Source organism: Carcharodon carcharias, chromosome 4, assembly GCF_017639515.1.
Source record: "Carcharodon carcharias isolate sCarCar2 chromosome 4, sCarCar2.pri, whole genome shotgun sequence".
NCBI classification, from domain to species: Eukaryota; Metazoa; Chordata; class Chondrichthyes; order Lamniformes; family Lamnidae; genus Carcharodon; species Carcharodon carcharias.
In genome coordinates this window covers 204,445,353-204,458,073 of record NC_054470.1, presented here as the reverse complement: position 1 = coordinate 204,458,073, position 12,721 = coordinate 204,445,353, and the positions used below count along the sequence as shown (strand labels likewise).

The 12,721-nt window shown below is 42.2% G+C and overlaps 1 protein-coding gene and 1 pseudogene across 7 annotated transcripts in view; both read right to left on the bottom strand.

Annotated features, from left to right (window-relative positions):
* The window catches only part of LOC121276953 (nipped-B-like protein), a 554,475-nt gene that overhangs the window by 276,393 nt on the left and 265,361 nt on the right, over positions 1-12,721 (bottom strand). For all 7 annotated transcript variants that reach the window (XM_041185678.1, XM_041185679.1, XM_041185683.1 and 4 more), the window contains one exon: positions 2,730-2,801. In XM_041185678.1, coding sequence (XP_041041612.1) covers positions 2,730-2,801 — 72 coding nt within the window. The remainder of the gene's footprint in view (positions 1-2,729; positions 2,802-12,721) is intronic.
* LOC121277543 lies at positions 11,974-12,186 on the bottom strand (annotated as a pseudogene).

Here is a 12,721-nt window from a genome sequence, read left to right as displayed (position 1 = left end):
AGGCAGAGGTGGATAGGTTCTTGGTAAGCAAGGGGGTGATAGGTTATCAGGGGTAGGTGGGATACAGAATTGAGGTTACTATCAGATCAGCCGTGATCTTATTAAATGGTGGAGCAGGCTCAAGGGGCTGAATGGCCTACTCCTGCTCCTTGTTTTTATGTCTAATCAAGTCAGGCTATACTAATGATACACAAGTACAGATAAAAAAGGCATCCACCCCATCCTTACATAAAAACTTACAAACTGCCACAGTACCTGACTGCAAGCAGTGAGCTAGTGGCACAAAATTAAAAATGGAGAAATGTAAATTACTACACATATTGAAAAGAAAAAGACAGCATATGCCCATGAAAAATGTCAATATAACTGATGTTGGGAGACCTTGGAATTGTAGCAGATGAGCGGCTCATCACAAACCGCATCACAGCAGCATCAATGTATTCCCATATCCTTTTATTCTACTTGCCTTTGCAAGAGATTCTTCTGCTCAGACCTAAATATCTTTCCTTTATATCCATGCCACATCATTCAGGTGCCCTTGATCATTGCAAGAAATCAGTTTCACGTTTGCCCATCTTTTCATATCTTAAACACCTCAGTCAAAACTTTTCATAGCTTTCTACTTTGGATGTCCACTTTTCTCAAGGTCCACGTTTCAGTTCCATGCACCAAGACTCTCCAAATTGCAGTCTGGATAATTCTTTTCCCTCAGCAGTTGTGAAATGTAATTCTGGATAAGAATGGAGCAGGCCAGTTGGAGAGAACACAAGAGCAATGAAGAAGTTCTCAGGCTGGTGGAGGAAGAAGGATTGTTAGAGAATATCAAGAATAGGCAACAGGGTTGGATGGGCCATATTAAGACACGAGAACTTGCTGAAGACGTGATTAAAGCAAGATTAGAGGGATGTAGGCCAAGAGGGAAAAAGAGCACTATAATGTTATAGACAACTTGAAATTGAAAACGGGAGGCTTCTACTAGCAACTGAAGAGGAAAGCACAAGACGGTAAGGTATGGAGAAATGAGCAGAGAAGCTGCCCTTAGGCAGGTTACTGTTACCAATCAAAACACCCTCCCCTAATCTGTTTGAATAAAATCAGCTGCAATTTTTCACACCTTTGTTCATTTGTATTTCCTCATACTAGCTAACATCCTAATGTACTTGTTGCATCCTCGCCACTGCTTCAACACCTGTCCTTTGGTATAGTCTTGCTAAGGTTTTCTGAAGGGTTTGCTATAGCACTCTTGCCTCAGTCGGAAGGTCATGGATTAGTTCTATTCCGAAGACTTGAACATAATCTAGATCGCAGTACAAAGCAGCGCGGTACAAAGGGAGTACTGTGTTGTCAAAAGTGCCATCTTTCAGATAAGACATTAAACCAAGGTTCTATGTGCTCCTTTAGGCTGACATAAAAGATCCTCAGGCATTAACTGAAGAGCAGCAGGGGCAATTATTGCAATGCTCTGGTCAACTTTTATCCCTCAATCATCACCACAAACAGATAATCTGATAACAACATTGTAGAACCCTGCTGTATGCAAATTGGCTGTCTCATTTCCTACAACAGTTAACTAAGTTTCAAAGAATTCTAGTGGTTATGAAGTGCTGTGGAATATTCCCAGGATGCACTGTATCAGAACTGTACAAATGTTACATCTTGCCTTTCAGATTCTGTAATTGTTGCCAATCAGAATTGAGCACTTTCTATGGCCTTAATACTTGAGACGTTGCTTTTAATGTTTTGTGAATCTACAGCTCCCAAAAGCTCTGCTCACCCACACTGCCCAGCTTTCCCCAAAGTGTCCCCTTTTTTCTTCCACATTTACTGACTTTTAATTTGATTTACCATATGTTTGCCATCTGAACATTATCCCTCCGAGCTTCTTTTGGGCCTCAATTATTCACTATGCCTCCTAGAATCATACACAGCAGAAGGATACCATTCAATCCATCTCTATGCTGACCCTCAAAGTTTTCCAATCAGTCCCACTTCCCTGAAAATCTTTCCTTTACAAGTAACAGTAAAATTCCTATTAGTGTTGTCCTGCGTCAAACACATATTAACTACTTGACCATAATTTCAATTGCCCCTATTAATTTAGACCATTGATTATAGAAATGATGCCAACTGATGAAAATTAGAATGTTTCAGTTTTATTCTCTAGGCAATGGAACATTCAAAAAGCTTTGCAATTACATTACTATCTTCAATATCAACAAGTGCTGTAAAGAAAAGCCCTTAGATGTAACAACCAATGAAACCTTTTGGAGTAAATGCAACATAAGGGAAATAGAAGAAGCTCTTCTCAAATTGAGAAATATCAGCAATCCGACAAAAGATGAAGAGCACAAAGGCTTACAAAAATCTCAAATTCAAAGCTTGATAGACAATAGTGGGAAAATTCCAACAGATTTAGCAACTGACCTCATCAGATTGAAGGCAAATACTGGGTGCAGTTCGGTTTAGAAATCAGAGTCACCAGAACAAAAAAAACTGTCACTCAAAGTTAAATGTGATGTAAACATTGAATACATTACTTCCATCTACCTGAAGTTCTAACAGAAACCACACTCAGTGAACAGTGGCAAGGGAGAATCAGGCTTTCAATTTTAGGTGGCTAACCCTAATCAGGAGACCAGCAGTTAAATATTCAGCAACATTGTGACTGCAATTTAAAAGCCCAAGGTACGCAAACTCCATGCCCAAAATGTTTGAGGTGGCGGATTTACCTTCAGGAGTCAGCTTAGGTTCATATGCTTTCCTCTTCTTTTGTTTTTCTCTTTTCCTCATCTTTTTGGCAACTGTAAATAAGGAGTGAATAATGTTTAAAACTTTGTATTAATTACATTACACTAATTACAACTTGTTAGACTATCAAGGTTGCTACACTGAACAGAAAACAAAAACTAATGAAAATAACACATTTGTTTCACTTGGGATTGTATGTACAATCGTAATATTGAATGATCAGAAATGCACTGTACACAGCAAGCAAAGCACACAAATACCAAACAAGACAAAAATGTATACAGGTGTTAGGGCGCAGAAGGAGGCCCATCATGTCTGCACCAGCTCTCCGAATGAGCAACTCAATTAGCTCAATTCTCCTGCCTTCTCCCTGTAAACCTGCACATTCATTCTTTTCAAATAACAGCTAGGGTAACAAGGGATGGACAATAAATGCTGGCCAAGCTAGCAAAGCTCACATCTCATGAATAAATAAAAAGGAATAAAAGAAATAAAACAGTCCAATTCCCTTTTGAATGCTTCAATCGAACCTGCCTCCACCACACACTCAGGCGGTGCATTCTAGACTCTAACCACTTGCTGTGAGAAAAAGTTTTTCCTCATATCACTACTGCTTCTTTTACTAGCTACTTTAAATGTGTTCCCTCCCATTCTCGATCCTTTCAGAGGTGGGAACAGTTTCTCTCTATCTACTCAGTCCAAATCCCTCATGATTTTGAATAGCTCTACATTTCTCTTCTCCAGGGAAAAAAGTCCTAACTTCTCCAAGCCATCTTCATAACTGAAGTTCCTCATCCCTGGTACTATTCTCTTGAATCTTTTCCACACTCTTTCATATCCTTCCTAAAATGCAGCACCCAGGACTGGGAGCAATACTCCAGCTGAGACTGAACTAGTGACTTGTACAAGTTCAACATAACCTCTTTGTTCTTGTACTCTACGCTGCTAATAATAAACCCCAGGATACCGTATGCTTTATTAACCACACTCTCAGCCTGTCCTGCAACCTTCAATGACTTATGCAGATATATACCGAGCTCCCTGCTACTCCTACACACCCTTTAGAGATGTACCCTGTATTTCATACTCTCTCTCCATGTTCTTTCTACCAAAATGAATCATTTTTCATTTCTCTGCATTGAACTTCGTTTGTCACAGCGCTTCCAAGTTTTGAATCATCCACAAACTTTGAAATTGTTCCCTAAACACCAAGGTCTGGGTCATTAACATATCAGGAAAAACAAGGGTCCCAATACTGACCCCTAGGGAACGCCAACCTTCCTCCGGCCCGAAAAACATCCATTAGCCACCACTCTGTCACTCAGCAAATTCCATATCCAGGTTGCTACTCTCCCTTTTATTCCATGAGCTGTATCTTTTCTCAAGTCTGTTGTGTGGCACTGTATCAAATGCCTTTTGAAAATCAATGTACACCACACCAACAGCATTGCCCTCATCAACCACCTCTGTTATCTCATCAAAAAGCCCCAGCAAGTTAATTAAACATGTTTTCCCCTTTAAGAAGTCCATGCTGGCTTTTCTTAATTTACCCGCATTTGACCAAAGTAATTTTGGTCCCCTTATCTGAGGGGAGGTAGACTGGCATTGGAGGCAGTCCAGGGAAGGCTCATTAGGTTGATCCCAGGAATGGAGGGATTTACTTATGAGAGGTTGAGTAGTCAGGGCCTGTACTCATTGGAGTTTAGAAGAATGAAAGACGACGTTATTGAAACATATAAAATTCTTAGGGGGTTAGACAGGGTAAATGCTGAGAGGTTGTTTCTCCTTGTGGGAGAGTCCAGGATCAGAGGGCATAATCTCAGAGTAAGGGGGTGCCCATTTAAGACAGAGATGAGGAGGAATTTCTTCTCTCAGAAGGCTGTAGAGGCTAGGTAGTTAAGCATATTCAAGCCTGCAATGGACAGATTTTTAATCAGTAAGGGAATCGAGAGGTATGGAGAGAAGGCAGGAAAGTGGAGTTGAGGATTATCAGATCAGCCATGATTTCATTGAATGGTGGAGCAGACTCGATGGGCCAAATGGCCTTCTTCTTATGCTCCTACGTCTTATGGTCTTTGATTGGCCTATAGTTGCAGGGCTTACCCTTATAACTGTTTCTAAATAAGGGTGTAATGTTTGCGATTCTCCAGTCCTCTGGTACCACCCGACTCTAAGGAATACTGAAAAATTATGGCTAGTGTCTCTGTAATTTCCACTCTCACTTCTTGCAGTATCCTTGGCTGCATCCCATCCAGTCCCAATGCCTTATCAACTTTAAGTACTGTGAGGAGGTAGAGATAATTTATGTTATATCTGTATTTGGGTGTGTTAAGGTAAGATATATCTTTAAATTTAAGTTTAATTTATATTTTATTCCATTGGTGGGTTAAAAGGTGAAACCCTGGGATCTAGTTTCATTTGTGGTTGGAGGCAGCAGATCTAAGCCGTTCGCATACCTGCATTTCCAATGAGTTTTATGCCTCTCTTGAAGAAGTTAAAGCAAACACAAGAGTAGAAAAAAAACTGTGCTGTTGCTTAGCAACAGGGGTCCAGAGAGGAAGGGCATACGCGCACACACACACACAGGAGAAAAAAAAGCAGCTTGAGTTCAGTTGAAAACAGCTGGCAGGGAGGGACTGGAGCAGAGGGGCAGATAGCAAGCCCCAAACTGAACTTAAAGCCAAGACTCCAGAGAAGCAGTCTACTGGGAGTGGGAACTATAGACAGTAGATCTCCCAAAAGAACCAAAAGGTCCCAAGGCCAAGGAGTGATTCAGAAATGGGAGAAAGTCCCAAGAGGATCTTCTAGTCAAAGGAAGGGCAGGCACCTGGAAAATGTCCCATTAAGTGAAGTTAAGAGTGAGGGGCAGAGGAAGGCTCCAAGCTTCAAGCTTAAAGGGAGAAAGCTGCAGGAAGCAGATTCAAAGCGATATGGGCTTGTGAGAAGTCAGAAGGTCCAAAGAGATGGCTGGAGGTCTGTAACTTTTTGCTTTGGGCATATGAAGCAGCAGTGTACTTTGACAGCTAAGTGCGTGGAAGAAAGCTTGAATGCATGTGGTGACCTAGGGGAGAGGAACATCTGAAGGAGAGTTCAAAACTCTGGAGGCAGACCCTTGCGGAAGGCTTCCAAGGGAAAGCATGGTTTGGAAGGAGATTCCAAAGCAAGTTCTTTGAGAGTGGAGATTGGAAACCCTCGTGTGAAAGACGGAATTTAGAGAGACCGGTTGGCTCATGGTGTAACAAGTGTCTGGGGGCAGTTGAGCAGAGATCCACAGCATCTGTTTTGGGTGACATCTGTCGTTTGGTTTCAGAATATGGTGTCCCTGACCACAGGTCACCTATTGGTTTACATGGGCTGTGTACCGGCTGTGAACATTAGAATATAAGATAGCTTTTGTAACTCGTATTATCCTTACAAATCCGTACATATCTGTAAAGGTTTAGTTGTGGGTGAAGGAGTATTATAATATAGTTCACAGAATCAAAAAATTTTAATGGCACAGGAGGCCATTTGGCCCATCATGCCTGTGCTGGCTCTCTAAATGAACATTATGACCTAGTGCCATTGCCCTGCCTTTCACCATACCCCTACCCATTATTTGAATAGAAACAATCTTCTAATGCCATCTCGAATGCCTCGATTGAACCTGCCTCCACCACACTTCCAGGCAGTGCATTCCAGACCCGAACCGCCGTGTGAAACAGTTTTTTCTCACATCACGTTTACTTCTTTTGCAAATCACTTTAAATCTGTGCCCGCTCGTTCTTGATCTTTTTATGAGCGGGAACAACTTCTCCCTATCCCACTCTACCCAGACCCCTCGATAGTGAACATCTCTATCAAATCTCCTCCTAGCCAACTTCTCTCCAAGGAGAACAGTCCCAAATTCTCCAATCTACCTTTGTAACTGGTTCCAGGAATGAGGAACTCTCTCTTGCACTCTCTCCAATGTGTTCATATCCTTCCTATAATGTGACGCCTAGAACTGTACACAATGTTCCAGCTGATGTCTAACGAGTGTCTTATATAAATTCAGCATAATCTCCTTGCTTTTATACTCAATGGCCCTATTAATAAAGCCCAGGATACTATATGCTTTATTAACTGCTCTCTCCACCTGTCCTGCCATCTTCAATGATCTATGCACATATACGTCCAGGTCTTTCTGCACCTGCACCTCCCTTCAAAATTTCACCCTTATTTTATATTGTCTGTCCATGTTCTTCCTACCAAAATGCATCACCTCACACTTCTCTGCATTGAATTTCATCTGCCACCTATCTGCCCACTCCACAAACTTGTCTATGTCCTTTTGGAGTCCACACCATCCTCCTCGCAGTTGATAACGCTCCCAAGCTTCGTATCATCTGCAAACTTTGAAACTGTCCCCTGCATACCAAGATCTAGATCATTAATACATTAAGGTAAGCAAGGGTCCCAATACCAACACCTGGCAAACTCCACTACAAACCTTCCTCCAGCCTGAAAAACATCCATTGACCTGTTTCCTAGTTTTCAGCCAATTTTGTATCCACATTGCTACTGTCCCTTTTATTCCATGAGCAATAACTTTTCTCACAAGTCTGTTGTGTGGCACTGTGTCAAATGCCTTTTGAAAGTCCATGTACACATCAACAGCATTACCCTCATCGACATTTTTTGTTACCTCTTCAAAATACTCTAAGCGAGTTAGTCAAACACAATTTCCCCTTAAGAAACCCATACTGGCTCTTCCTTAACAACCCATAATTTTACATGTGACTACTAATTCTATCCCGAATAACTAGCTAAACTGAGCTAGCTGAAGTGAACTGCAACATTAAGCTAGGGGATAGATTAACAGAGAAGCAGTGGTAGATATTTAAGGGGATCTTTCAGAATACTCCGAGTGAGTACATTCCTAGTATAATGGAAAATTCTAAAGGGAGGACCCACCACCCGTGGTCAACTAAAGCAGTTAAGGAAAGCAATAAACTTAAGGAAAAAACATAACTGCGCAAAGAAGAGTGGCAGGTCAGATGATTGGTCAGAATATAAAGAATGGCAGGCAATGAATAAAAGGTTAACCAGGAGAAAAAAAAAAAAATCACAGTATGAGAGGAAGCTAGCTAGGAATGTAAAATCAAATAGCAAGAGTAATAGCAATAGTAACAGGTATTTAGAAATGAAAAGAGTAAGTAAAGTGAGCCTGATGCAATGTTCCAGTGAAGCCCAATGCGAACTGGAGGAAAAGCACCTCATCTTCTGATTAGACACTTTACAGCCTTCCGGACTAAACAATGAGTTCATCAACTTCAGACTATGAACTCTCTTCCTCCATCTTCACCCCCTTTTTAATCCTTTTTTAAAAAAAATGTAGTTTTATTTGATTTGTTTCTTTTTATTTACTTATTTTTAATCATTTATTCATTGTTTTATCCCTTTTTAAAAATCCCTTTTCTAACCTTTTCCCCCAACCATCCCCAAAGGGCCATCTGTCATTTGTTCTATGTCATCTTTGACAGAGTGCTGACCCTTGTTCTGTTATTCACACGTTTCTTACCTTTATGCCACCATCAGCACCTTCTTTAGCACTTAACACGACCATTAACACTCCCTTTGTCATGTCTATGGCACCTTGGTCGATCTCTCCTTAGCCTCCCCCCCATCACTGACCTTCTATCCTGCTTTACCTGCTCCACCTCCCCTTAAACAGTCTGAAATCCATCACATTTCTACTTCTCTTTAGTTCTGAAATGTTAACTCTGTTTCTCTTTCCACAAATGCTGTTAGACCTGCTGAGTTTTTCCAGTATTTCCTGTTTTTATTTAAGTAGCGAGTGTTGGTCCTCTAGAGAGAGAAAGGGGCATTAATAATCAATCATAAGGAAATGGCGGATGAAAAGAACAAATATCTTGCTTCCATATTCACGAGAGGATATAAAAAACATTTCAGTAATTGCTGTAAATCAGGAGGTGGAAGGGAGAGGGGAACTTGGGTGAAATCATAATCACTAAGGAAGTGGTACTGAGCAAACAGATAGGAGCTGTGGGCTGACAAGTTTCAGGGTCCAGATGGACTTCATCCTAGGGTCTTAGAAGAGGTGCTAATGAGGTAGCAAATGCATTGATGTTAATTTTCCAAAATTCCCCAGATTCTGGAAAGCTTCCACCAGACTGGAAAGTAGCAAACATAACCTCTCTATTCAAGAAGGGAGGGAGGCAGAAAACTGTAAACTATAAGGCCAGTTAGCTTGACGTCTGCCGTGGGGAAGATGTCAAGGGTCAATCATTAAAGATGTTATAGCTGGGGACTTAGAGAAACTCAAGGTAATCAGGAAGAGTCAGCATGGTTTTGAGAAAGGGAAGTCATGGGCCATAACTTCCAAGTAGTGTCGGAAAGTGATGGCCCACAGGACTTAGAAGAAATAAATATCTACTTACCTGCCCTTGAAAATTACGCTGACCCTTGCGTTCACCGGAGCTGCATGGGGCCTGCATCAGAAGACTCCTCGCAGGTCCCAGTGAAGTGAAGCTCCAGCGGATTCAAGGAGGCCACGTCCCCTTTTTTACAGCACTTGCTTCCGTAAAGCAGGTAAGGTTAAAGGGCCAGGGAAATTGACAGGTCAGGGAGAAGGTAGTGCTTTGCACTTGGGGGGTGGGGTCAGAGATTGGGGATGTGGCAGAAGTTCCGTGGGTCGTTCTTGGTCTTTACAATAATCACCCAGATGCTGGAAGAGGTTTTAATTCCTCTAAATTCTTCCGAGTAACTATTGGTGTAACCCTAGCGGAACATTTCGATGTTTGCGATTTAAACCACATTTTCAGATGGTTTCCAGCGCAGAGCAATTGTCTGGAGAGAGTGTGCACTTCTGGGCAATTGCCATGCAAACCCTTACCTGACAGAGTCCCCAGCACATCATTGGGGTACCCCCAAATCCAACACTGGAGAGCTCAGAGGTTACTCTCCCATGTTTAACCAATTTATTAGAATTCTTTGAAGGAGTAACATGCGCTGTGGATAAAGGGGAGCCGGTGGATGTACTGTACTTAGATATCTAGGAGGCATTTGATAAGATGCTACATCAAAGGTTATTGCAGAAAATAAAAGTCATGGATAGAAGATTGGCTGGCTGCAGAAAACAGTATGCATGAAAGGGTCTTTTTCTGACTGGCAGGATGTGATGAGTGGAGTTCCACAGGGGTCTGTGCTGGGGCCTCAACTTTTTACAATTTATATCAATAACATAGATGTAGGGAGTGAAGGCATGGTAGCTAAATTTGCAGGTGACACAAAACTATGTAGGAAAGTATGTTGTGAAGACATAAGGAGTTTGCAGATGGATATAGATAGGTTCTAAGAGTGGGCTAAAATCTGGCAGGTGGAATATAATGTGGGAAAATGTGAATGTTCACTCTGGCAGGAAGAATAAAAAAAGCGAGAATTACGTAAACAGAGAAGGGCTGCAGAATTCCGAGCTGCAGAGGGGTCTACGTGTTCTATGCATGAGGCACAAAAAGTTGGTATGCAGGCACAGCAAGTTAATAAGGCGGCTAATGAAATGCTATCCTTTATTACAAGAGGAATTCAACATAAATGTAAGCATCTTAGGCACTGGTGAGACCGCATCTCAAATACTGTATGCAGTTTTGGTCTCCTCATTTAAGGAAGGGTGCACATGTGTTGAAGGTGGTTCAGGGGTGGTTTACTAGATTGATGCCTAGAATGAGTGGGTTATCTTACGATGGGGAAGACTGGACTTGTTTCCACTGGAGCTTAGAAGAGTGATGGGTGACTTGATTGAAATATATAAGATCTTAAACAGTACTGACAAGGTGGACGTGGAAAGGATGTTTCCTCTTGTGGGTGAGTCCAGTACTGGGGACACTTTTAAAATTAGGGGCTGCCCTTTTAGGACAGAGGTGAGGAGAAACATTTTCTCTGAGGGTTGTGTGACATTGGAATACTCTGCCTCAGGAGGTGGTGGAGACAGGGTCACCGAATATTTTTTTTAAGGCAGAGGTAGACTAAGACTAACCAGGGTAGATGGGAATTTGGAATTCGATACACACACAGCTAACCATGATCTTAATGAACGAAGGGGAGGTCTTGAGGGGCCGAATGGCCTACTTCTGCTCCTGTTTCATATGTTTGTACGTTTGTTCGTATGTACCACCATAATAAATGGGATAGATTTCAAACAGATCTAGCAACTCAAGGCTGGGTGCCATCGCAAACAGCATAATTGTACTGAATTACAATCTGTAATCTCATCTATCAGCATATCCCCCACTCTGCCATGATCAACAAGCCAAGGAATTGACCCTGGTTCAATGAAGAGTGCAGGAGGACATGCCAGGAGCAGCACCAGGCATACCTAAAAATGAGATGTGAACCTGGCAAAGCTACAACACAGGACTACTTGCGTGCCAAACAGCATAAACAGCAAGTGATAGGGAGAGCTAAGCAATTCCACAACCAACGGATTAGATCTAAGCTCTGCAGCCCTGTCACAACCAGTCGTGAATGGTGGTGGACAATTAAACTCACAGGAGGAGGTTGTTCCGCAAATATCCCCATCCTCAATGATGAAGCAGCCTAGAACATTGGTGCAAAAGATATCCCAGGCTGCTATGTAAGGCTAGGGAGGAAATTGCAAGGGCTCTGACACTAATTTTCAAATCCTCTCTGGCTACAGGAGAGGTGCCAGAGGACTTGAGGACAGCAAATGTGCAACCCTTATTCAGTAGTAGGGATAAACCAGGTAATTACAGGCCAGTGAGTCTAACATCAGTGGTAGGGAAACTATTGGAAAAATTTCTGAGGGATAGGATTAATCTCCACCTGAAGAGGCAGGGATTAATCAGAGATAGTCAGCATGGCTTTGTCAGGGGGTGCTCATGTCTAACAAAGTTGAATTTTTCAAGGAGGTGGCTGGTTGTGTAGATGAGTAGTGCAGCTGCTGTAGTTTATATGGACTTCCGTAAGGCTTTAGACAAGGTCCCGCATGGGAGAATGATCAAGATGGTGAGAGCCCTTGGGATCCAGGGCAATTTGACAAATTGGATCCAGAATTGGCTTAGTGGCAGGAGACAGAGGATGATGGTTGAAGGTTGTTTTTGTAATTGGAAGCCTGTGACAAGTGGTGTACCGCAGGGATCGGTGCTGAACCAATTTTGCCAAATTGCCCTGGATCCCATGGATCACACTTCATTGCAATATTTAAACCAGATGGATTTTGATAAACATGTCCACATAGCAGCAAAGTCCTGATGGCAGCAACAGCCTGAAGTAACACGTTGTTCACATCAGAACTGAGGGGCTACCATGCAGGTATATTACTTTAACATGCCAATGACTCAAGTACCTTTAACTGTACAACCACAAGTTGATGAATGCCACCTGCCTGATCATTCTCCCATGTGGGACCTTGTCAAAAGCCTTACTGACGTCCATGTAGACCACATCAACTGCACTACCTTTATCTACCTTGCTGCTTGTAGTACACATTAATGATTTAGAAGTGAATATAGGAGGTATGATCAGTAAGTTCGCAGATGACACGAAAATTGCTGTCGTAAATAGTGAGGAGGAAAGCCTTAGATTACAGGGCGATATAGATGGGCAGGGCAGTGGCAAATGGAATGTAATCCTGAGCAATGTGAGGTGATACATTTTGGGAGGACTAACATGGCAAGAGAATACACAATGAATGGTAGGACCCTCAGAAGTACAGAGGATCAGGGGGACCCCTTGGCGTACATGTCCATGGATCCCTGAAGGCACAGGTAGATAATTTGGTTAAGAAAGCACATGGGATATTTGTCTTTATTAGCCAAGGGATTCATTTAATTCCCTAGCCTTGCCTCTGCCTCCATGTTTAAAACCCCGTTCTGGTCCTTCATCATCTGTACTCTTCTCTTTACCATCCTTTTACTATTTATTTGCCTATAGGAGACTTTGGAATTCCCTTTTATGTTAGCTGCCAGTCTCT